The sequence below is a fragment of the Calliphora vicina genome, chromosome 4 (assembly GCF_958450345.1).
Source record: "Calliphora vicina chromosome 4, idCalVici1.1, whole genome shotgun sequence".
Lineage (NCBI taxonomy): Eukaryota > Metazoa > Arthropoda > Insecta > Diptera > Calliphoridae > Calliphora > Calliphora vicina.
This window is the reverse complement of record NC_088783.1, coordinates 58,217,743-58,244,123: the sequence shown is the minus strand read 5'-3', so window position 1 is coordinate 58,244,123 and position 26,381 is coordinate 58,217,743. Positions and strand designations below refer to the sequence as shown.

Here is a 26,381-nt window from a genome sequence, read left to right as displayed (position 1 = left end):
ATTTGGCAAGACCATCACAGGGAACCTGTACCGAATACAACTGATTCGCCCAAAACAAGCGGCCAGACATGAAATTCCATCATGTTGCAATATCTGTTAAAAACTATTTAGAAAGAAGTGATTGGGAAATTTTGCCTCACCCGCCTTATAGTCTAGATCTTGACCCGTCCGACTACTATTTTTATCGATCGATGCAAAACGCGTACATTTCACTTCAGAGTATCCGAAATTGGCTTCATTCATTCTTGGCCTCAAAAGATTAGCAGTTCTTTTGGCTCGGAATCCATATGTTGCCAGAAAGATGGGAAAGGGTCATAGATAACAATGCCCAATACTTCGAATAAATTTATATTGTACAAACGTTTCAAATAAAAGCAGAAAATCGCGCATTATTAAGTCATACACCCAATACTTTAAAAATTTAATTTTCAAATCAGTGTATATAAACAAATTAAAAACAGTATTGTCATTATTTAATCTAAATATGAATATCCAAGTTTTGATTCCTTTAAAAACATATAATTTCAATTAGTCTTTAATCGACCTACTAGAAAAGTAAATTTTAATGTTTTAGATAAACATTTCTCTGTTCTTTGACTCACAGAGAAAATAGTTTTGGTTGCGATAACCAAATTTAAAGCTAATCAAATGAAAATTACCGAATTTTTCTGTTATGGCTGAAAAATTTTATTTGTGGTGACAAAAATTTGGTTATCTTCTGTGTAAACTGATTTTCTGTTGCAAGTATCGAAAAATCGATGGACGTAATCTTTTTATGTTTGTAGACATAATACTTTAAGAAAATGATTAGGATTTGAAATTTCATAATTTATATAAATGCATAAATTTTGACAGAAAATACAATGCTATGTTAGAATATTGATTTCTAAATATTCCTGCACTTATTACATTTTTTCTTTATTTGATTTCAACAATAAAATCTGCTTAAGAAATGTGTTATCCCTTTAGCATGTGTTCCTGACACATATCACGCTTTATTTATTTAATTTACATAGCATATGACAATTTGTCTACCTGTAATATTTGAGCAACTGCAACTATGTCATAAATTACAACAACAACGCGTAGATTAATATATTTCCAGTGAAAATTGTTAATATTTGCTTAATTTAAAATGAATTAGAACAATCCCATTTTATGAACCTAAAGAGTGTAAGTAACCGATTACTTTAACCAAAATGCAACACTGTGCCAATATAACAACAAAAAAACAGGTAGACAAAGTAAACACAGCCGAGCGCGTCAAATGTCAAAATATAAAATTTTTTTAAATTACTAACGGCAGTTGCTTGTTTTGCCTCTACACGAAAAGATTGCGGAAGAAATTGCACTAAAATAAAAAGCGAAAATATTTAAATAATTATTATTTGGTTTAGTGAAACAATTAAATTTAAACTGTTTATTATAAAATTTACATAAATGAGTGCACAAGTTAAACAATATAGAAGTGATATAAATTTAAACAGTCATTTATAAATATAAAAATTGCATATTTTTGGAGTGATTGAAAATAAACAATTGTATAATTTTTGTGGAGAAAAAAAGGCGCGCGGTATAAGTAACAAATAAATGTAAATAAAATACTAATTGAATTGCTTGCATATTGAATAGAAAATGAGAATTATTTTATATGTAAAGGCTACACAAACATCGACACAATAATTTTCTGAGACGTAAACAAAATTGTTCGCCTTTCATAGCATTTGGAAAAGAAAATAATATAGAATTTTTGTTTGAAAACTAAAACAAAAAAATCAAGAAAACAACATGGATATGCGCAGCTGGAAAAAAGTACTGTTGCAATGGGTAAGTGTGAAAAAAATAAAGAATAAAACACGTTGAGTTCATAAGAAAATCCCAAAGAAAAGGATCAACAAAAAGGAGAAGTGAAAGAATGATTGAGAAAAAGGAAATGTTGAAAATAATAATTGTGTTTTTCTGTTTTTGTTTTTGTATAGATCACGGAATGTGGTTTTATGGATCGTAATTATTTCAATATCGAACAATCAGATATTGATGTCTTCTATCAAAATTTTAGTTTACAACATCAAAAGACAGCCACTGACAAATATAAACGTTTGGGTATATTTCTAAAAGGTAAGAAATATTGATCTATTAAAATCCTTGAAAAAAAACTTGTTAAACGAAATTTTCTTGCTTTAGAATTTTACCCCAGCTTTGAAATCAATTTTGATGATGAAAACTGCGTAAGTTCAGCTGAATACATTTATGTTTATTCCCTGTTGCTGCACTTTTGTTGTGTCAAACATCCGGAGACTTTGTTTCATGAGATATGTCAACGTTTACCCGACTATGCCCAACAATGTATTGCCTCATTTTTCAAGGAACTCTTGGACACCGAACCTCTAACAAAGGAGGCTTTGCGTCATGCCATAGCCGAGGTGGCCAATTCACAATGTTCACCGCCCAGACTAAATGATTCATTTTCGAGTAGTATAACTAGTGTCAGTGTTGGTGGCTTAAGTTCAGCCTCCTTTCCTCGCTGTGAATCTCCATTGAAAACACCAAAACGTAGCGCCGGACCGCAACGCGTTTCACCTTCAACCCCCAAATCTTTTTTGCTCGAAGAGCGCACCAGAGAATTGTATAATTTAAGGGTGAGTTTTGGTCTATAATTATTTTGAAATGTTTTTTTTTGTGTATGACAATTTTAAGTGGTCATGATCATGTTTCTTTGTTAATATTCAATTATTTATGTTTATTTCTATATTTTCCTGAAATTCTAGGCCCTACTTGAAACGGAACGTTATGAGAAGGGACTTTTAGAAGTACAAATCAAACAAAATGAGGATAAAATCCAAAAATTAAGTAAGTATTGGAAATGCAATTTTAAAAATTAATGAATTTTATGTAAGATATAATTTTTAATATCTCAAAAATACAAAATTGCAACTAAATCCCTTTATTATTTTTATCTTTTAGATCATGATCATAAAAGACTGCTTCAGCAAATCCAAGATTTGAAAAATGACATTTTAGTAAAAACCACTGATGGTTCTACGAATCGTGATGGTGAAGAAAATCAGGTAAGCCACTTAATTCTACATACAAATTTCCATTTAAAACATATGTTTGCACATTGCTCGAAAATCATAAGTAGTTTATGACAATATTTTTGGCGAAATTCAAAGGAAAACAGGTATAGAATTTAAAAAGGTAGACAATTACAAGTTGTTACCTTTAATTAAGCCTTAAAGGTGAGACAAAAATGTGCAGCATTAAATTTGAGTGTGTGAAGATACAAAATATATTAAAAATTTTAAATATTGTTGAGGTTGAAATCCATCAAGATTAAAACATTTGCAGAGGCATTAAGAAAATTTCTAAAGAGTTTCCTGTTTGGTCGAAGTAATTTCAAAATATATATCTAGGGACTATATTTAAATCTTGTATCTAAGAAATCAGAAGTTTAGAGAAAAACAAAAAAACTGTTTATTTCGCTTATTTATAAGAAAAATTTAATTCTGTCTTCTATAATATATTTTTAAGTACTATTATTTAATGGATATTACAAAACAAAAGATAGCAATGGTTTTCTTTTTAAGCTTCCCTCGATTTTGAGTATTACGCTCTTCAAATCCTGTAAATTATTCCATTTATTTGGAGGTATTGAAAGTGGACCAGAATATAAGAATTTAGTTTCAGTATGACTTGGTCAAAAACGCTTCAGACAATTTAAAATATTAGTCCAGATTCGTAATCAGCATGTCTAAATTAGTAAGAAACCATATTGTACAAGTTGGAATTATTTGAAAAGATAGAATTTTTTCTTCGAATTTTATATCACTGATGTGTGTTTGCTGAATATTTTGACATCAAAAACTCATTTTCTTGGTAAGATAAGCTAGAGAGCTTCGAATATAGTCCCTAGATATGTATTTTAAGCAGATCAGACTTTGAATAACCTTGTTTACTAACAACATCGCCATTGTTTTTGAATTATGGGAGGCAATTAGGACAACTTTTCTGGTGTGCAATTAAAATCATATGAAAACAAATATTCGTCTGGGAAAAAACCTTGACAAACTCGATTTTTGTCCTATTTTTGGGCTATATCTCGATTACTAAGTTATTAATATAGACAATTTGGATATCTAATGATAGATATTTTAAAGTCCATTGCAATGATATATATAAGGCTATAGTAATTTGGACCTACAATGGGACAAAATCCGGAATTTACTCGAATTATTTTTTTTATAAAAATATTATTTTTCATTTACTTTTTTTTTCAATAACAAATAAAAAGAATTTCGAAAAAATTTGAAAAATTTTGAAAAACAATTTTGAAAAAAAAAAATTTAATTTTGTTTAGCTAAAAATATTTAAAATTTGTATTTTAAAGTATAATTTGGTGAGGATATAAGATACGCCACAGCCGAATATAGCTCTCTTATTTGTTTTCATCGGCATTTCTCTCTCCTTCCGTTCTATGTAATTATACTATGGCTACGAGTTTGAATTTAATGAAACCTAATAGAAATTTATTATTTCTCAATATAAATTTTCTCTAACATCTAGTTGTATTTTCTGAACTTCTATTTCCATTATTTGAATATTGGTTTCCATTCCGTAATTTCAATTTGTATTATCTCAATTTTAATTTCAATTACTCAATTTCAATTGGCCCTGCAGGAAATGTCAAGAGTGAAACTGCACTGACTTACTATTGACAGTACTAGTGAGTTATTATACCTTAGCCAATGCTATTTACTTGGTACTTCATAACAGTTGCATGAGTCGTCTTCAAATTCATGTTTTGTTTTTTATTATACCCTACACCACCATAGTGGGGAGGGTATTATGCGTTTGTGCAGATGTTTGTAAAACATTAGTCTAACACGCACCTTAAAGTATACCGATCGACTTAGAATCACTTTCTGAGTCGATTAAACGATGTCCGTCCGTCTGGTGGGCTGGCTGGCTGTCCATGTAAACCTTGTGCGCAGAGTACAGGTCGCAATTTTGAAGATATTTTGATCAAATTTGGTATATATTATTTTTTCGGCAAAAGGACCAAGCCTATTGAAACTGGCTGAAATCGGTCCATTATTTCACCTAGCCCCCACACAAATGTCCTTCCGAAATTGGACTTTATCGGTCATAAATGTTTAATTTGTCTCCACAAATTGCGCTCCAAATAAGTTTTATATATACAAAATTCATGTCACTAAATTTTGTTACGATCGGTCCATAATTCGGGTCGGGCTTGACCGACCATACTTTCTTACTTGTTTTTATATTATTTTTTTGTCTCATTCACCAAAATAGTCGACAAAACCGGTGAAATGGAGGCAATTGTTACCTGATTTTCTTCAATTTGTATTTTCTCAATATTAATTATGATTTCTCAATTTCAATTGGGTTTTTCTCAGTATTAATTAAGAACAATCAAAAAATCGTTTTGAAAAGGACTTTTTTAAAAAAAGTATTTTTTGGGAAAAGTACTGGTATGAAAGGCTACATTTTTTCAAAAATTAGTATTGAATTTTTTAAATAAAAACTTTTTTTTAATTTCAAAAAATACCTTTGCAAAGTACATTTATTTATTTATTTTATTTAATTATTATTTTCAACAACCTAGCTTATTGGCCATAATCGGTTATAAATTTCTACTTAATAAAAATTTTTTACAAAAAATTTAATTAATGAATTTAATTAATAAAAATATAAATTATAAATATAAATAAAGCTTAACACAAATTGTACGAATTAAACAAAAAAAAAAATTTTGAAAAAAATTTTATTTGGAAAATATTACTTTTTCAAAAAAGTACTTTTTGGGAAAATTAAACAAATTTTTCAAAATGAATGGATTTTTCGAATGGATATTTTTCAAAATTTCGTATTGACAAAATACTTTTTTGGAAAAAAATTTAAATCAGAAAAAAATTCCTTAGAATATCTTTGGAAAAAATCAATAAAAAGTATTTTTTTTAATTTTTAATCTCTTTTTACAGATTCAGAAACGCATACTCAAAGAATTGTCCAAAAAAGAACAGGAGATAATTAAATTATCGGACATTGTAAGGACTCTGCGCGAAGAAAAGTCCTTGGTGGAAGAAAAACTAAATTATGCAGAAAAACAAATTGTTATATGCATGAATCGCATCAAGGAATTAGATTTCAAAGTTGATGAATTGAAGGACGAACTAGATGTAAGTAGAGGACTTGCAACAACTCACAATAATTATAAAACATATTTTTTTAACGAATTTACTTGCAGAAAAAGGATGACCACATTAAATATCTCACCGACAGCAAAATGGAATTGGAACAATTCATATCGGATACACGTTCTTCCACCGGAGAACATAATGATCTTAATGCCTCCGTAGATTGTATGGATAGTTCATTTCTGCGCAATAGCAACAACACAAATGGTTCAAATAGCCTTAATAGTCCTGAAAATCTGGGGGCCTCGGTGGTGGATGTTCAGTTGAGAGAAAAAGAACATGAAAATCAACTGCTCAAAGAAGAATTGCATAATGTTAAACGCGAACACAAACGTTTGGCTAAACATTTGACAAAATTGACACAAGAATTTGATTTACCCTTAGATGCTTCATCACCCGCTAACTCAGAAGATTCTGAAGCAGAAAATGAAGAGGAATTGATAGAGTCAGGCGAAGAGAGTTCTGCAGAGGCGGTCATAAGTTGCGAAGAACAATTTAATATTTTCAATAGTTGTATGGAGAAAATTGATAAATTCCACAAGACTGAAAAAAACAAAATCAAACAATTGGAACAGGAGTCTAATAATCTGCAAGTAGAAAATGAGGATTTAGCTAAACAGCTGAGCGAATTAAGGGAAGAAGTTAATGATATTAAAGAAAAACTTGTAGCTAAAGAGAAATCGCATCAAGAACTGGAAAAATCAAAAGAACAAGTAGATATCAAGCTAGAAGAATCTCAAAACCATTTAAAGCAGGTTGAAAATCAAAAGGATAAATTGTATAAAGAGGTACAATCATTACAACAAGATAAAGAGAATTTAAGCGAAAATATAGTTGAACTAAAAACCCAATTAGAATTACAACAAACGGAGTGTAAGGAATTATTAGCAAATATTACACAGCACAATGAAAACGAACAAAGTTTGCAAACACAATTGCAGGAAGTGCAAAAAGAATTCTCTGAGAAGACTCGTCAATGGGAGGAAGAGCTTAGACATTTGAGCGAAAAAATGTGCAAACAAATTGAGGATATTGAAACTTACAAACAAACTGAACAAACCATTAAATGTAATTACGAACAAATGCTGGTAGAAAATGAGCAACTTAAAAAGGAAGCCAGACAGAATAATAACCATTTAAATGACATGAGAAATGAGTTGAAAGAAAAGGAAAATCAATTGACTTTATTGGGTAAAGAAATCTCAGAGTTTGGACATAAAAATGAAACTTTAGAACAAAACATCAATAGATTAATGGAAGAGCAAAGGCAAGAAAAGTTAACAAGCAATACCACACAAACAGAACTAGATGAACAAACAAGAAAACTTAAAGATCAGCTAATTAAGACGGAATTGTTAAGGGACTCCAAACAGCATGAGTGTGATTTAAAGCAGCAAAAACTAGAAGATTTGGAAAATAAACTGGCAGCTTTGGTAAAACTTTTCAACGATAGTGCAGTAAAACAAGACATTTTCGAGAATATAAACGAAATGGAAAGTCAAGTAAAGGAGATGTTAAAGAATAATGAGGAATTGCAGGGTAAAGTACTTAGCCTACAAGAAATTCATACAGAAAATTCTACAAAAATGCAAGAACTTAGCCGGGACTTACAAGAAAAATGCGAAACTTTAGCAAAAGCCCAGGAAGATCTCTTGAAGCTAAAAGCAGAAGATTTAGAAAGTGAACAAGAATTGCAGCGTAAAGTACTTAGTCTACAAGAAACTCATGCAGAGGCCTGTACCAAAATACAGGAACTTAGCCAAGATTTACAAGAAAAATCTGAAACATTAGCAAAGGCTCAAGAAGATATCTTAAAGCTAAAAGCAGACAATTTAGATAGTGAAAATAAAATTGCACAATTACAGCAAGAAAAACAAACTGTCTTAGAAAAATGTCAACAAGATTTGCAAGAAAAAGATCAAGAACTGCAAGAATGCTTGAGAGAAGCTTCAGCCGAATATGAGGCCTCTATGGAACGCATTGGCGTTGAATTGAAATTGGAAAAGGAGCATCATAACAACAAAGAAATGGAATTAATATTAACAGCAGCAGAACATAATGAGGCCAAAAAGAAACTAAATGAGGCACATCAAGAACTGCTTAAACTTCAAACAGAAAATCAAAATCTTAAACAAAACTGTGAACGTCTTAAACAATTTGAAATCAAAGTGGTCGCATGTTCGCAGGAAAATGATAAACTAAGACATGATATAGAAACCTTTAAACAGGAAGTCACACAAAATGCTTTAAGGCTGTTGGAAGCCGACAAAGCTTTAGCGGAATTTATGGAATTAACCAAAGAGCAGGATACAGCCAAGAGCGAAGTAGAATTGTTGAAAACCAATCTCATAGAAAAGGAAAAGGCCCTTAAGGAAATGGAACTGTCATTGAAACAACAATCCTGTTATGAAGAACAACTGGAACAGTTAAAACAACAGCTGGATGAACAAAACGAGTTAGTGATTAACGTGCAAGAGCAATTGGAACAACTGGCCAAAGATAAAGAACGTCTGGCCAAGGAAGCCGAAGAGAAGGCTGAACAAATTTTGAAAGAACAGCAAGATAAACTCATGTTACTCAACTCCTTAGAAAAGTCCACAGATCAATTGAAATTGTCGAATGAACAAAAGCAGCAACAGGCGGCTAATCTAGAACAAAAGTTGCGAGAACTCAAAGAACAGTTTGATATTGTGACTTTGCAAAATACTAAACTGCAAGGAGATTTGGTAGAACGTGAGGGAGAACTAAGTTTAGCACTCAATGAGCAACAGCAAGAGAAAGAAGATTTTGAACAAAAACTCAAATTAAAATTAGAAATATTGTCCCAAAAATCTGATCACTTGCAAGCCATGGATATAGCTATAATGGAAATAGTGGCCATTATGGAAAATAATTTCAATTTGAGTCAAGAATTGCTGCAAAATGATGACCAGAATGTGTTCAATTTCAACCAGGCAGAGAGCGAAGAAAATAACATACAAAAGTTAAGAAAGCATTTAAATATTATCTTAGCTAAACAACAGCAATTAAATGAGCAACTCAAAGAGGTTTCTCAACAAAAAGAAGAGGCCAATGTTGCTGTGACCACTTTGAGAGACAGCAACAATGATTTGCTAACAAAATTAAGTCAACAAGATAAAACTCTCAAGGAATTAAAAGATCAACTAGAAAACGAAGAGCTAATTATGGAGAAACGAGTTTTCCATGAGGTCAAACGTTTAGAGGGGGATCTTTTAAATCTGGAAATGGTCAATGAACGTTTGGCCAATGAAAATGTTAAGATGCAAGTTACCTTGGGCAATATGGAGCAAGAATTCAAAGACTCCAAACTTAAAAATGAGGCCTTAGAAGAAGACTCTCTTAAACTTAAAGAAGAAGTGCGCTGTAAATCTTTGCTGTTAGAAAAACTGCAGCAAGAAGACAAAAAGCTGCAGCAAACACTCAAAGAAAAGTCACAGCTTTCTGAAAAGTTACTGGAGAAATCTAAACACTTGGAACTGCAACTCAAAGACAAGGTATCGAAATTACAAAACCTGGAGAAAGAACATAACGAATTAAAAGAAAAAGCCAATAAAAATCAGCAAAAACTCGCGCATTATCAGCAGACTCAACAAAATCATTTGGCCGAACACAAGAAGGTGCAAGAAAAACTTAAACAAATGCAAACCGCCAATGAATCTCTGGAAATGGATGCTGGCACAAAGAACAAGGAGCTTTTATCTCTTAAAAATACCAATTCGGAACTTTTGCAGCAAAACAAAGACCTAGAACAACAGCTCAATATGACCTCCAACAAGTTAGATGAAATGTTAACCAATAAACTTAATGCTGAAACGAAATGTGAGCAGTTGCAATCCGAACTACAGCAGCTCAAACGTGATTTGGAATTCATCAAGTCTCAGCAACAAACCCAGCAAGAAGACTACAGCCGTTTAACACAAGAAATCGATTCATTGAAAGTAGATAAACAACATCTCAGAGATGAAGTCCATGAAAACAAACTCACCCTACAAAGATCCAATGATAATGTTACCCAGCTCATACAACAAATTTCCTCTATACGTCTGGAAAAAGAAGCCGCTCTAGAAGAAAATCTTTTGCTGCGCAAACAACTAGAGGAAACGGGTAAAAATCAAAGCTCTTCCGAAACCAAAATGAAAACGATTATGGAAAGATCTCAAGATTTTGAAAGAAAACTTTTGAGCGCCGAAAATGAACTGAAATCTCTAAAGGTTCATTTGGATAAAAGTGAAACCAGCTCGCAAAAATTGCAGGCAGAAAATAAAAAACTGCGAGACACTCAAGAAATCTCCACTAAACGTATAGAGAAAATGGCTTTAAAACTGGGAGACTCCCAGGCTAAAAGTGTTAAACTTGAGAGAGACAATGAAAAACTAAGCCGGACATTGGAAGCTCATGCCACCACAGTAGAAGCTTTGCAAAAGGAAAAAGATCTACTGCAAGCCGAGGCCAAATCTCTTAAAGAGCGCTTGTCAAGAGCTGAAAGAGGTCACGAACAACTGGCTGCCAAAGTACAAAATCTAGAACACCTTAATACCAGCCTACAGCAAATCAAACAAAAACTAGAAGCCTCTGAAATAGATGGCAAAACAAAATTAAATAAATTGGAAAAACTACGTGATTTGAATGAGGAAAAAATACGAAAACTAACCAATTCGCTCAATAATGCTGAGAATGCCAATGTCAAACTGAATTTGGAAATAGGAGCTCTTAATTCCCAGCTGCAAGAAGCCAAGGTGGAACATAATCAAGAACAATCGCAACAACTAGAGTTATTGAATCAGCAATTATTGGAGGCCCAAGAATCAAACCAGAAATACCAAGAATTACAAGATAAACTTAAAATAGAACTATCCTCCCTAAAAGAAGAAAATACCGCACTCAACGATCAACTTTCTAAAGCTTCGCTGTCTCTACAAATAACCTCACAGAAATGTGAAAGATTTGCCTCAGAAATCGAACAAATACGTGCCGATATGCTTATCATGCGTCAAGAAAAATCCCAAATTGAACTGCAACATGAAACCTCCATACAAAAACTCAATCAATTTGAATCGCAAAATACCAAATTGGTATATGAACGCAAGAATCTAATCAAATCTCTAGAGCAGAAAATAGCCCATCTGGAAGAAGAATTGGCTGCCAAATCTAAAGATGTTGTTGATTTGCAAAAGGAAATTGACATACTCAGAGAAAACTCGGCATCACATGCCTCCCTTTTGCACCAAAACACTGCATCCAATTTATCCGAATTGGATGATTTACGCACAAAACTTTCGCTGGCCGAAGAGATACGTATCAAAGAAACACAAATCATTTCACAATTACGTTTGGATAATCAAATTTTACACACCAAATACCAGGAGTCCAAACAGCGTGCCCTAGATGCCAACCAATCGAGCGAGGAGCGCATTAAGGAGAATCGTTTGGAACTGGAGGGTAAATTGGAGAAGATGAAAATTAAAATGGTGAGTTGTGAAGATCATTTTTTTTATTTTATTATTTTGTAATTTAGTTCATGTTTAGTTATGTTTTTTGTTCTATAATTGTTTGTTGTAAAAAGTTCACATTTTACACATTTTAGGTCATCACACTGTATGTTTTTGAAAATTTTATTATTTTTTTTTATTATTTTCCTTCGTTTATTGTAAATTAATTTTATTGTTTAATGGGGGACATGATTTTGTGAAGCGTGATTATGTACTTTGATGTTTTGTCTTTTTTGTGTGTTTTAGTAAATTCGTTAACTAGTTTTTGTTTATTAATATGTTTCGTGTTTCTTTAAAATTTTCTCCATTAAAGAAAACTATATTATTTTAAGTACATACTATTTCAAAAGTTGTTTCGTTAAAAACTTTAAAAAAGTTTAAAGTATATTTATAAGCTATTTAAAATCGGGATATACACTGAAGGAATTTTGACCGAAAATTTTTAAAGTCGAATTTTTTTTTCACCAAAAAAATGTTTCAAATTCAACATATTTTTGTGGTACCACGGAACACGGTTCAAGCTGTGTCTCTAACGTATAACTAGATGGAGCTGGTTATAATTCTATAGACATTTCCACGACAATTATATCTACGCATCGTAAAGATCCGAGTCTCATTCGGCCAAAAATTGTCAACCGAAAGGTGTTTATTCCAATGGAATGAATGTTCTAATTCCATGACCTTCAAGGCAAGACTAGATTTGCCGACTGTAACGCACTGTTTCCTTAACGGAACGGATCGATGTGTTATGTGTAAGGCATGCCACCGAATAAGTTAGTACATATATACGCCACCTTGTCCTCGCCGTATTAGTACTCCCTACATTTTGATGTAATCACAGTTTTATGGATATCGTGTAACCATTCCTGATGACCTCTTTCTAGTACATTTCCACAAAAATTGGATTTTCGCTCCGGAACGACTCGAGTCTCACTCGGTCAATTATTGTCAACTCAGCGACAGCTATATCAAACGGAAGTTTTTTCGACGACAGCAGTCCTGTTACAAAAATAATTTCGGTTAGGATCCTGCATCGTAGAGGTCATGCTCTAAATGTAACTCCAAGCAGTCGAAGATATGAAAGGTATCATGAGGACCTTCAAAGCAGGCTGAGCATATATTAGGGACGACACGGTCTATTCGAAATCACTAGGCATTGTTGAGCATGTTACTCAAACCAATTTTTTCCAATATCCACGTATGTGATTTATATACTGACGATGATCTTATCTTGCATGCCTCGATAGTAGTCCAACACTGTTATGTGGAAGTTGAGGTGGTTTCTCCGATGACATCATAGAGTTGGCTGAAAAGGATGTAGACACCTGCGCCACTTCTCAATTTGTTTCTGAGTTGTGAGCGTTGCAGTCCAAGAAGATCGTACAACACCCATTTGGAATCTTAATGACATCATTATCTCAAATTCCTGGTCATAAACACCTTCGCTAACTCGATTAAACGGAGAGACTCATCGTATCAAGGGGGAAAACTTACACTAATCTCGTGTAGTTTGGAATTGAAAAACCAAAGTTTCTTGAGAAGAAGAGTCTAAGATAGCAGCTGTCAATGTGATCCAGTAATACTAACATAACTGTACGATCGATGCTTTAACTTTTCATGAATATGGTGTTTCAATGACATCTGTAGGCAGTTAGCGGCATTTTGTAAGCATTGTATTTAAGACGACGGGAAACCCGAAAACTGCCTAAACAAATAATAGTCGGACGGGTTGGCTGGGCATCACATACGATCTCTTACGCTTCGGGTGAAACAAAACTTACCAACCACTTCTTTTGTTGACATGATAAAATATTACGGTTCTATGTCTGACCGAATATTCTAGGCGTTTTACGGTCAATGGATATTTGGCTTTGGTTTCGATTCGGGAGGTTGGTCAAGCTTCGGTGCAAAAATGATTTTCTTTTATAGCGTTCAAGCATCATATCGTACATGCAAAATCGTATTTCAAGATCTCTCTTTTTCAATTCATATGGTACCCAATTACCTTGATTTTGGGTGAATCCAGCTAGCTCGCAAACGTTTTGAAATTTCTGCTTGAGTAACTCCCAATGATTTTGCAAGTTTCTTTTTGAGTTTGACAACAATCTTCAGGGTGTAATGCCTTCAATTCTTGGTCTTCAAGCATCATATCGTACATGCATAATAGTCTTTCAAGGTCTCTCCATTTTAATTCGCATGGTACCCAATTGCTCTTCTTTTGGATGAATCCTGCTGCTCGTTTTGAAATTTCTGCTTGAGTAGCTCCCAATGATTTTGCAAGCTCATGTTGACAACAATCATTTGACAACAATCTTCATGGTGTAAAGCCTCCAATTCTTCAAACCTTTTTGGCTGGCCTAGGCGATCTTTGTCTTCCGTGTCAATCTCGCACGTTGAAATCGATGGAACACATTCACCATTAAAGAAGTAAAGCAATATGACGCTTTGTTGGTACAAAATTCGATATTTTCGAAGCAAAAAAAAACTTTATTTTTTACACTATAATCTTCAATAAATAAGTGAGAACCATTAAAAACAAAAACCGCGTCGTGAATCCCTCATTTTTAAGTTATACACCTAATATTTAATAGAATTCTGGGTATCTGGTGAAAAATAAAAATACACCAACACATTTATATTTAGAGTTAGGCACTTTTTTAATAAAAAAATATATAGAGTTAGGCACTGGGGAAGATTGGTAGAAGAAAAAGGTAACTTTTTTGTCCAGGGCTTCTAAAACCTTAAAAATAATTTTTCATCACAATTTTTTTTTTTAATTTTCGACAAAATATTTTTTCCATAAAAATATTTAACATGTTTTTCTCCATAACCGACCCTTGACTTGTTCATACATATGAGGAGATACAATATTTTTTTTTTACCAAAATTGAATTTTTCAATGTAAAAAGTATTATTAAAAAATTTCAAAATTATTGTTAAAACAAAACTCCAAAGTACATCCATCATGCTAAAACAATTTTAATATTTAAGAAATAAAAATAAAATTACACATTGTTCTGCCACATAAACAACATTTTACACCATCATACAACATTTCATCAAACAATTGTTTAACTTTTAATTTAAAAAAAAAATAATTCAAATTAAATTTAGGTTAAAAGAAAGCATGCTTTAAAATAAGATTTAAAAAAAATATTTCTTTCTCTCTCTCTTTTCATTTGCAAAGTATGAAACTACAAGAACTGTTGGAACAGATAAACATTGGAAAAAACGTATACATACATGTTTTAGATATTTCTTTGTTATTGTTTTTACACAAGTTCTATTCATTGTAATTCTAAATTATTTTCTAAACAAAAACGATTTAGAGTTGATATTTAAAAGCAGTAAACCAGCAGTGTTTTGAATTATAAAATACCAAACCATTAACCGCCAAAAACTTAAAAGAAAATTATAATAGTACATAGTTTAAAAAAGAAATAAATTAATTAAATTAGTTGGTAAATATGCATGCACCCTATAATTGAAAATGTTGTAAAATATGTGATGTTAAATGTAAACAAATATATATCTATAATTGTAATATTTTGAAAACCAAAATGAAATCTTAATACTATTAAGTATTTTGTTGTTTTATTTTATAAACTAAACTGCAGTCGTGATGTCCTAATTGTATGTTTGTCTTTACGTTCTGAAATTTTAAAGCAAATTTAAAAAACCAACATATAATTGTACCTCTTAAACACACTACACTTGATCTTTATTTATTTACTTTTGTATATTTTTTTCATAAACTATTTTATATTAATTTGCCACAAATTTTTACAAAACCTGCCTGGCTTGTTTGCTAACCAACACTCTCTGTCCTCTCCCAATTTTGAAATTTCTATTAAAAACATAAATTAAAAACAAACAAAACAAAAAATAGAAAACTCTCTATACCGAAGAAATAACTAAAATGAAAATCAAACAAGAACGTGAAATGGCCATTGTGAAATCTGAAATGGAAGTTTTGAAAGCACAGGTAAGTTTAAAATACTTAAAATCTTTGAAATAAAAATTATTGCTTAATTTGCTAATTTGTTTTAAAACCAAAATAATTTCGAATTAAAATTGTTTTTGCTTTCGAATCGAATTACCTCAGTGGTCCCCTGGGGACACTAGCTAAAAGAGATTTGAAAGAGGGAATTTAAAAGTAAATTTTGGACCTAATTTAAACTATTTTCTAAGAATTGTCTTTACAAAACGATTTATGCTTAATTTCCTTCTTTATTTAAAAAATTTAACTTTAAATTTTATACTTTTTACTTCTTCCCATAGAACTCCAAATACGAGGAACATACCCGCAAGCTATCCAATCAAATTGTGCGCTTAAATGATAATATTTTACAGCATCAAAAGGAAAATACTATATTGTCGACGAAATTGAAACATATTATGGATCAATTACATGATAGTGAACGCAATAAACGTCCCACTTCAATACATGTCTCGACCATATCATCTTCTACAGCTCCGGCAGCTGGTAATAATATTGGCACTAATCTGGCGATGGAAGATGAAGAGGGTGAAGTGTTTAATAATACGTATTTGACAGATTTGAAAAATGGCCGCATGTCAGAGCTAATGAGTCGAGATGTTTGGTAAGTAGTGGATTAAAGGCATTAAAAAACCAGAAACTTTTTGTCCTTCTGAAAAATTCATTACATCTTTTTCTCTCTCTCTCTCTCTCTCTCTCCCTCTTCTAACAGCGTTGAAGAACTCAAATATCGTAATTCCCTGCTGCCACCCCACCTGAGAAGCACTTATGCAGCCCAGTTTGATCATGAATTCCCAGAAGATGATCTAAAAGTAAGCAATAAAATTTCAAATAATTTAACACAAGTTAGTAATATATCAGCCATACAACATCACCATCATCATCATCACCACCATCATGCAACAACAGCAACACATATGTCACCTGAAATTGTTGCAGCTACCGTAACCACAGCTACTACACTACCCACTACCGCCACATCTTTACTAGCAACTAAAACACAAAATCTAAATGCAACTCCCAGCAAAAAGAAAATGAATCCAAATTTTACCAGAATATTAAATAATTTTAATAAATGAAACTTTAAAAAAGACAATTTGTTAACTCACAAATTTGCTTAAATCAACAATTTTGTTTTTATAAATAAAAGAGACCAAATAAATTTCTAAAATTAAAAAGAATCCTGGTTTTCAACAGCATGATTGTGATTTGTTAAGTAAATGTTTAGATAAATGTTACGAGTGGAGTATTGAAACGTGTCAAAATTGTCGAGTGTGTCTATATGTTTTATGTGTATTTTTCATGTGATGTTGTTTTTGTTTACTAACATTTTTTAAAAAACATTTTAATCTCCATTTGTGTATTATAATAATATTTCTCATTTTCTTTTCCCTTCCTAGGATGGTCCTCATAGCTTAGACGATAGCATGAGTGCTTTACTTAGCACTACTGCAGGTGGCACACGTAAAAAATGCACTGGTGTTACCCATTACAAACGTCCCGGACCACCTACACCCAGTAAAAATGGTGGTCGTTTATCATTCGGTGGTCTCTCTGAGCCTGGTAGAGAAATTCTTAAAGAATCTTATGATTCAAATCCAGGTTCTGCGGTATCATCATCGAAAACTCCGGCTCGTTTTAATTTCTTTGCATCACGCTTTAGCATGGGCGCCACCGCCCGAGATGAGGTAAGTGTCAGATTTTATAAAAAATAAATGTTTATTTGTGTTGTAACGTATTTGAAAAATGTGTAAATTTTGGTTTATGTTAAATTAAACTTCGGGAATATATTCGAAATATCTAATAAATTTCAAAATTAAAAGTGAACTCATATTGATTTAATATTATAATTCCTATATGAAACCATTTGTAGGCAGAAGTTTTAGAAACATTTAGCAAAATCAGAGTTATTTGATACGAAGGAATACAAATTATTTGTAATACAATTCATAAAGCCTAAATTCGAACGATTTCCCGAAACGAAATACAGAGTAATCATCAGTACCTAATTGTATTCCATGCGTTTTTGATGTAATTTTAGAAATTAGATAAAATTACTAGTTTCGAAATCTCATAATTAGTTTGCAAAACCAGAGTTAGGCGATTCGAAGGAAGGTCATTGAGTCGTTAATGCAGCGTGGCAATTGATATGAATAGATCATTCTGTGATTTATGTTCTTCTTGTAGCAGGTCTGTTAACGTCAAATGATCTTCTCTGTAGACTTTTTGCGAAATTGGATTTATTTTGTTCCGCATCTTAGATCCAATTGTTTTAGGAAATAATGTGGCCTATAAATCGTGTTGCTTCAAAAGGCGTCTATAACATGTTGTAACAATTCTGTTAAGACTTACAATTGAAGCAAATAATTACTTGTAGAGAGACCTACGATTGAAAAAAATATAGAATATGGTCTGCCGCTAAAATAGGACCGTATGGAGTGATACGACTGAAGCTAATATTGGACTTGTAGAGAGAGCTACAACTGCAGATACAATTGGAATGTATTGAGAATGAAACGAGAAAACGTCATAAGATTTAATCGAAATTTGGACTGCAGTGAGACTGAATAGAAACAGTTCTTTGATTTATTCTAAAATAGGACTGTATATAGACCTATGATTGAAGCTAAACTAAGGGCCTCATTTTATAAAACGAAGCGTTCAGAAACGTAAGCAATTTGTATGAAGAATATTGGGAAAAAGGTTTGGAACTTGAATTTTTTCCATACAAAATTGGGGTATTCACACGGTCTACTATTTGGTCGTATTGTCATAATGTTTAATCAAATTTTTGTTGTGTTTTTAACAAAAAAGTTCGAAACTAATTAGACTATGTTTATTGTTTTGTCATAAAATAATACTTTTTTTGTTTAAACCACAACAGCAACTATTATAATATATTAGGACATTATGACAATATGACTAATAGCAGACCGTGAGAATACGCCAAATATGTTTAATGTTTGTCGTTACGTTTTATAAAATGAGGCCCTAAGACTATATACAAACATACGACTGAAGTTAAATCACTACTATATAAATAACTTCGATTGAAGCAAAGCTAAGTCTATATAAAAACGTATAATTGAAGCCAAACTAAGACTGTTTAATGTAAACAAATGAAGCTGAACTAAGTCTATATAAAGGCGTATAATTGAAGCCAAACTAAGACTTTATAAATACCTACGATTTAGGCTAAATTTTAACTGCTCAAAGACCTACGATTGAAGCTAAATTCTAACTACATTAAGTCCTACAATTGAAGTAAAATTTTGACTGCATTATGACCTACAATTTTTTATTTTTTTTTTTAAACAAATACAAACTGCGGAGCTAGAAACATCCAGAGTTTCTGGCAGGAATCGAACCCGCAACCCACAATATGGTCTAGTCTATCGGTACTAATATCGAGTTGTTTACGGAACAATTAATTTATAGTACTTCTTTGGGCATTGCAAATGAAATCGTGATCATGGTACGCTCCGCGAAGAAATGCGGGACTTATATATGGTATAATCATTATCAGCCCAATTATGAATAAAGAATTCCGCGGGAGTTTGTTCCCCGGGAGTTTTTTCCCATTGAATTTGAATAGGAAAAATGAGAAAAGGGGAAAAACTCCCGGGGAATTTTTATTCATAATTGGGCTGTATGTAGATTAAGGAATGTGGTGATTCAAAATACGTTTATAAAATGTTGTAACAATTGTTATGTTTTCAAAAGCTCTTCCGTGATAAAACTAATATCCTTGGTTTCGGAAAGAAGATCCAGTTGTTGTAGGATCCCATTTATAAGATCGTGTCGGACGATCTGAAACTCAATCACAAGCCAATATTTGTACTACTTAAAACATGTTCTTCCGGATCGTTCATCCAAAAAATATTAAATGTATTTTATTACGCTCTCAAAAATTCATGAACATGAAAAAAAACTCGTTTCATTCCGGAGCGAAGATTCAGTTATGGTGATCCAAAGAAATCTAAAAAATACTAAAACGCGGGTCTGCAAATAATGTCTATAAGATGAAATTGTTATGCAAGAGCCTGTGGAAAACCGTCCAATTGATAAATTTGTCAGACAATCTTTGACTAAGTGAATATTCTGGAGCGATGATCCGATTGTTCTCGACTATTGGTTGTGCGCCCAGAATATGTTGTAACACTTCCCCTTATATAAAAAAATTTTCCTGCGGGTAAAAAAATCCAGCTGTCCTTATGTTGATAATCTTTGATCGATAAAAATTTGGAACATTCCGAAACTCGTCTATAAGGTCGTGACTGAGATCGAATCTTGAATTTTAGCACTTGACACTGACAGTCGAGTTTAATCGATTCGTTGCCAATTCTTAGGCCAATATGTTGCCAATTCCAAGGCTAAAAAATCTTTAGGGAATTAGGCATTGTAACCCTCAAACATGGATTCCTCTCCCAACAAAACGATGCGAATTTCACAGTTTAGCTCAAACGAGGAACATTTTGAGAACTTTTTGAATAGATTTGTCATCCCTAAATAGGCAACGTAATAATCGGGTTTTTCGCTAATCAAAATTAGTTGGGAATTTGAATTTGTTTAGGTTTTCGAGTAAACGATTGATGAGTTAAAAATTCGTACTTTAATGTTTCCTGGTTCGAATGCAACATTGCATCGATCTTCGTGGAACGTATTTAGGAAACTTATTTTATAAAGGTTTTTAACTTGTAATTTTTATCTCAAAACTTAAGTAGTAATCATAGTAAATTGTGTTGTCCAGTGTTTTTAGTTTGTCTCTTACGTTTTAGTTTGAAATGTGTAAGTCCTCTTTGTGTTACTTACTAAACATGCAAATACCACAACCACTATTCATTATTCTCTCATCCCCTACACAAAAGAATAAACCAATCATCATCAAACAAGAATCCGATGAAATTGATCTACGAAAATTCATACAAAAACCCATGATTAAGGGCACTGGAAGACTTTTAACTGGAGTTGGATGTACCTCAACTCCCCGAAAGAGTAAAATACACTATGATCAAAGGCGTTTATTGGATCAATTGATGACATCATCACCCTCACCATCTCCCCTCGCTTTAGACAATAAAATTGTGAAAATAGAAAAGAAAATTACACCGCCAGATGTTAGTATTATAGAAACTCCTCTGACGGCTTTAGACAGACGTAACTCGGTAAACAAAGCACAGGCACACAAAACCAATAACAAACGTATGGAAGCTATAGCTGGAGGTCTAAGACGCAGTAGGCGCAATTCTTCCATGTTTGGACGCCGGCTATCGAGACGTATGCATGAGATTTGTACACCCACAAGTGAGGATACTACCTCATCGGCTTTGTCTACACCGGCCGTAGTAAAGGATAAAAACAAGAGGCCATTGGTGGTTAGTAGCACGGCAACTACTTCGGGGGGCATAAGTAAATCCTCATTCTTGCAAAGACGTTATCGCAAAAAACCCAAACGGGAAAAGGGTTCCCGTCCTTCTTTGTATTTGAGGGGAAATATATTTGCCAAGTACCGTACACCCAATAAAGGTGCTCAACACGACTTGAATCGCTATAAATCAAGAAAACAACGTCTAGATCACTTCAACCTAGGAAGAAATTTAAAATCCTTCAAAGTGGAACCTCAAGAAGAGGAAATTGATAAAACTTTAAGTTCTAAAGCTATAAAGAACATTACCTATGATTTGAAAAATAATAATTATTCCACCTACAATCACAATAAAGTCCTCGGAGAGACTGTAGTGATAGCAAAATGCCAACCCAAGGCTCGGGAATATCGGGAAGAAACATTTACTTTTGGTGAAGAACAATTCGAGATACAGGATAACGATGATTTGGACTATATGGAGGACTATGAATCGGAGGAAGAGTATGACGATGAAACAGGTGGAGATGATGGCGACGAGGAGGAGGACGAAGAAGAAGAGGAAATTGAACACACAGATGTGAAATATGATATTCCCATTAAACAAGAATATTGTAAACATGATTTGATAACCTCTCAGGATTTAGAAGATTTCGATCGTTTTATAGCCAACACTAATGATGAACCGAAAAAGGAAAAACACGATGACGACTATTCGTCTCAGGGCAGTTCGAAACATTTCGAAAAAATCTTAGTAGAAACTGAATCGAATGCACCGTTTGAAGTTAAACACATACACTTTAATGTCACTAAAACTTCTCGTTCCACTAGATCCACAAATTCTCGTCGTTCTTCCTGTGCCTCTACGCATAGTCATTCCTCACACTCCTCTCATTCGCATTCTCTCACGCACTCGCATCATGAGCATGATCATACCAACCTATCAACCGCAACACCACATCATTCACCCAATAATCCCACATGTCAATTGTCACGCACCATTTATGGTGGCACTGTCATCTACAATCATCGTTTACCCAATATCAACACCACCTATGTGCGCAAATCTTCGATTTATGTTAAAAATCGCAAGCGTTCATCCCACCATCATCAACACAGGGATTCAACGTCTAGCAATGATGTTGTTTTGATTACCAATCAAACTATAACTTTTGTGGACATCATGCGTATGTGGTCCCAAATGGACAGTTCAACACGCTTAATTGTTAGTTTTGCTATTTTAGCTTCATTTACCAGTCTACTCGGTATATTTGTTTCGTTTTGTTCGCGGCGTTAAAAGATTTTGATGCAAATGTAGTTTTTTTTTATTTAACTCCTTTCACGGCAGTTTCGTTTTGTTCTTGGTGTTAGAAGCTCTTCATGCTCACACATGCTCCAAATAAAGCTGCTGGTCTTGATTTACCAAATTGTACGGTCATTTCGTTTCATTTTATTCTCGGTATTAAAAACGTTTGCGGAATTGTGTGCAAATTTAATTTGATGTAAATTTTGTTTTCGTGAATGATGTTTTGTTTGAAAAAACATTAAAATGAATTTATTTTGTTTGTTTGTTACTTTTTATTGTGTTTGTTAAGCTATTTTTACAACTATCTGAGTTCTTATTCGATTTGATTAATTAAAATCAGTTTAATGTTTTCTGAGTGTATAAAACCCATAGTTTTTTAAATCTCTTTATCAGAAATGCTTTTCGGTATTGTCTGATAAACACTTCCAGAACGCGCCTCAATTGTTTACCTCAGTTGTGAACTCAGTTAGTATAGCATGAAATTTTAGTTTAAGCTATTCGATTTGTAATTGAAAAATAAGAATAATGTTTATGTAATTATTTCATATAAAAATGTATTATTTAATGTTCATTTAATTCATATTGTATTAAAAAAAATATTGTAAAAAATGTATCAACAATTTAAAAAAAATCTTTCATGTTGTTTTCAAATTATACATAACCAAATGTTCAAATGAGGGGAGCTCTGAAATTTCTTCTTACGATGGTTACCACGCTGTAAGTTATAGTTAAGTTGCGTTCTTTGCTAAAGTGCAATTTTTAAATTGTGTAAAAATTACAAGGATCAAATTGCGAATTAAAGTAAGGAAAATCAGGGATAAATTAATGGTTTAATTTCGACATTATGGTAGACTCCATCTACGACCGAGATATTGAATATATACACAGTGATTTTTATAAGCTGTACATTTGCACGTTTCAGGCGATCTACCCTTATTTTAACAACGAATATAGTTCCTGATCTGAGTGATGCTCTAATGCATCGGAGTGATATTTTCCTGGATTTGCAACAGAAAGAATTATTTTCATCCATTCATAATCAGCCCAATTATGAAAAAAAATTCCCCGGGAGTTTTTTCCCTTTTCTCATTTTTCCTATTCAAATGCCATGTTAAAAAAAGGGAAAAAAACTCCCGGGGCATTTTTTTTCATAATTGGGCTGAATGAGTATTCTGTGATCCACCACTCTTATTTCTTCCTTTCTACGATCATGAATGTTCTAGGCCGCTTCAAAAGTTCTTCCTTTGTTGTCGTTTAGCTTTTCTTAGGTTTTTATAAATCCTTTGCGTTTATTTGATATCTTTCCCTACTTTTTAGATCGCAATTTATTTTTAGGATATACTGGATTTATGAAAAATGGACATGTGAGTGATCAGACCTGTTATTTTCCCTAATTTAGTAATAAACTGAAGTCAATATACTTTCGGAATTGTCTTCAGACACATTCCAATCCTTTATTAAATTTTAAAAATGATCACTGATTAGTGCAACATCAGGAAGTCGCTATATGTTGATAATGGAATTGAAGATTGAATAATCTTTTAAATTGATTTCCAAGCTCAATGTGGAATAAGTTATTAGGAAGACTAGTATGTATAGCATCCTTAAAATTTTAGTAAATAAAAAAATGAAGGAGGAAAATATAAATTTTTGAGTTCTATATGGGTTCTATACTTGGTATGGTATTCAGGCAGCCATCCAAAACCTTCGTCTCGTACAGCTGGCTTGGGTCCAATAATCGCTTCCTTTGTGATACCTGAAGAAGAACAATGAAAACAGAAAGAAAGAAAAGGGAAATCTATAGATTGAGTTATAGTGAAATTTGCAAGAGTAGAGTGTAGATAAAATGAGAAAAGAAGTAGGAGAGGGGTTGAGAATTCAAAGAATTCGAATAACGCAGACAATTTTGAGGTACAATTTGCATGTCCCGTCTTATCATCCATCCGCTTTCCCTGAGAAAGGCGCCTTAGTTCCTTCACAGATAACCCGGAGAGGGTACTAAAGAATCGCTCACCTAAAAGCCGGGCACGTAGATCAACCACTTCCGGGCAGTTACAGAAGAAGTGTATCATGGTCTCTTCCTCATTCTGACAACTTCTACAGAAGTCGTGGTAAGGTAATTCAAGTCTTGCAGCATGAGTACCGAAAGTGCAATGTCGTAAGTAGATACGACGTGCGTTTACAGTCCAACGCAGGCCACAGGTGGTTTCATTACCCCACCTTGCTTGGGCAAGTTGTTGCTACTACCTAATGGTGAAAGTTCTATTGGGCAGGTTATAATTCTACATCACCCCTATCGCGATCACTACTTCACATGAAATATGTTCCCTTTTCCCATTTTTCGTTCATTGAGTTTGTTCACGTGAAACAATTCCCCAACATGGGAAATTTTTCGTTCCTCAACTTTGGTCACTTGAAGAACTTTCCAATGTTGTAAAATTTTTAGATGTAATTTTGTATACAATAAAGATCTGTTACGAACAAAATCAACTATTGTGAATGAAAAGTTCATGGGAATATCACGATAGCAATTTTCCCTTCGAGGGAAATGGATATTTCATGGGAACATAAATTTCTTATGTTTTGGCGATAGCGGTGCATTAGTTCTCGTTGCCTTTTTTTGTAGAGCACAAATTATAAATACTAGTACCTTTAAGATGACAGACATCTTACAAGATGAACAAGCGAAGTGTTTCGGATGGTCGAAAATTAAAAATTCGTTCCAATTGTTAAAATATTTTACGATAAATTGACATCTCACTTCGTTTAACAAATCATTTTTTAATAAAATGCTTTTATTATGAACATATCGCAGTTTATAAAAAAAAGTCATTTTAGATCATAGATATGCTGAAAATAGTGGTTGTTATTTGTTCGTCAAATATTTGAACATTCCGAACAAATCCTTAAGAATGTTTACTTTTCGACCATTTGAAAAAATTCGCTATAAATCGTTTATGTTGCATTTAGTAACTTTTTTATTTTGCTAATTATTGTAACTTAATCCCTCTGTTCTTTAAATTGAATTCGAGTAACTATTTCGTTTTTATACGAATTCACATATTTTGGTGTTCAGTGATTCGAATTCCCATTATTACTCGTTTTATTTACGAGTAAACAATCCTCTTTCAATGTTCAAAACATACAATTTACAGAACATGCATTATTCAAATATTCGTTTTTGAAATCATAAGATTTTCAGAAAAAGGGGAAATGTTTTGACCTGATGTCCTCGTTTTTAAACAATTATAACGAAAGACTTACATTTTCAGATGCAGAAACTATAGCGGAATTTTTATTTATCGCGCCTAAAAGTATACCTGAAATATTTTACGTTTTAGTTTTCACTTTCATATGAATTTGATGTCTAAGAAATACCTGGGTTATTGTAAAATTCGATTCGAAAGAAAACATTTTCGAAATTCCATGTATAAATCAAACAAATTCGAATGACTTTCATTTCGAATCGAATTTTACATTAATTCCACTCCCTGGGTGTTTCTTTTTAAACCATTTTATTTTAATAAAAGAATATTGTTTAATAAATCTTAATTTTTCTTTCAGAACACACCACCTAACAGAAGACGTTTGAGCAGTATGTTCAAAAGGAAATAGTTTGAAGTCAATGAATGTAAAACGTGTGCTTAGAAATCCTGCCAGTACTTGTCCTGTTTATTTTTGTATATCATGTGATTTTTGTCTTAGAAATTATATTTGTAAATCATCACTGAGAAATTGCACAAAGAAATGTTGCTTACTATAAAATTGGCTGGTGATTTGCAAATTATTTTAGTTACTAACTTAGTATTTGTTTGTATTTTAAATTTATATTTATACGTTTTGCTTTAAGTCAACATTGTAAATTGTTTTAAAATTTACGCCAACATTTTGTATTATTTTCTATATAAACATAATAATGTTTTATCCTTTTTCTAACTTTTATTAAGAGTTTGTTTTTTGTAATAAAAATTTGTATAAAAAGAAA

General features: G+C 32.6%; 2 protein-coding genes across 3 annotated transcripts; both read left to right on the top strand.

The window, feature by feature from the left end:
• Nucleotides 1-1,325: 1,325 nt before the first annotated feature.
• Nucleotides 1,326-26,381, top strand: mud (mushroom body defect). 2 transcript variants are annotated; one of them, XM_065506995.1, is made up of 12 exons: nucleotides 1,326-1,827; nucleotides 1,980-2,118; nucleotides 2,185-2,639; nucleotides 2,769-2,850; nucleotides 2,965-3,068; nucleotides 6,003-6,200; nucleotides 6,269-11,707; nucleotides 15,618-15,713; nucleotides 16,010-16,332; nucleotides 16,441-16,540; nucleotides 17,129-17,416; nucleotides 25,961-26,381. In XM_065506995.1, the coding sequence occupies exons 1-12, from the start codon at nucleotides 1,789-1,791 to the stop codon at nucleotides 26,009-26,011; spliced, it is 7,314 nt and encodes a 2,437-aa protein (XP_065363067.1). In that variant the 5' UTR covers nucleotides 1,326-1,788; the 3' UTR covers nucleotides 26,012-26,381. The 2 variants fall into 2 exon arrangements, with proteins under 2 accessions (XP_065363067.1, XP_065363068.1); XM_065506996.1 differs by lacking the exons at nucleotides 15,618-15,713; nucleotides 16,010-16,332; nucleotides 16,441-16,540; nucleotides 17,129-17,416; nucleotides 25,961-26,381 and adding an exon at nucleotides 14,916-15,605.
• On the top strand, nucleotides 20,546-22,399 carry LOC135956566 (uncharacterized). Its single transcript, XM_065507100.1, has one exon. It carries the CDS (start codon nucleotides 20,546-20,548, stop codon nucleotides 22,385-22,387), a length of 1,842 nt encoding a protein of 613 aa, XP_065363172.1. The 3' UTR covers nucleotides 22,388-22,399.

Coding starts and splice junctions, on each gene's coding strand:
- LOC135956566 (XM_065507100.1), top strand. CDS start 20,546: ATGCAAATACCACAACCACTATTCATTATTCTCTCATCCCCTACACAA.
- mud (XM_065506995.1), top strand. CDS start 1,789: ATGGATATGCGCAGCTGGAAAAAAGTACTGTTGCAATGG. Junction 2,640..2,768: donor GAGAATTGTATAATTTAAGG/GTGAGTTTTGGT, acceptor CTGAAATTCTAG/GCCCTACTTGAAACGGAACG. Junction 17,417..25,960: donor GCGCCACCGCCCGAGATGAG/GTAAGTGTCAGA, acceptor TTTTTCTTTCAG/AACACACCACCTAACAGAAG.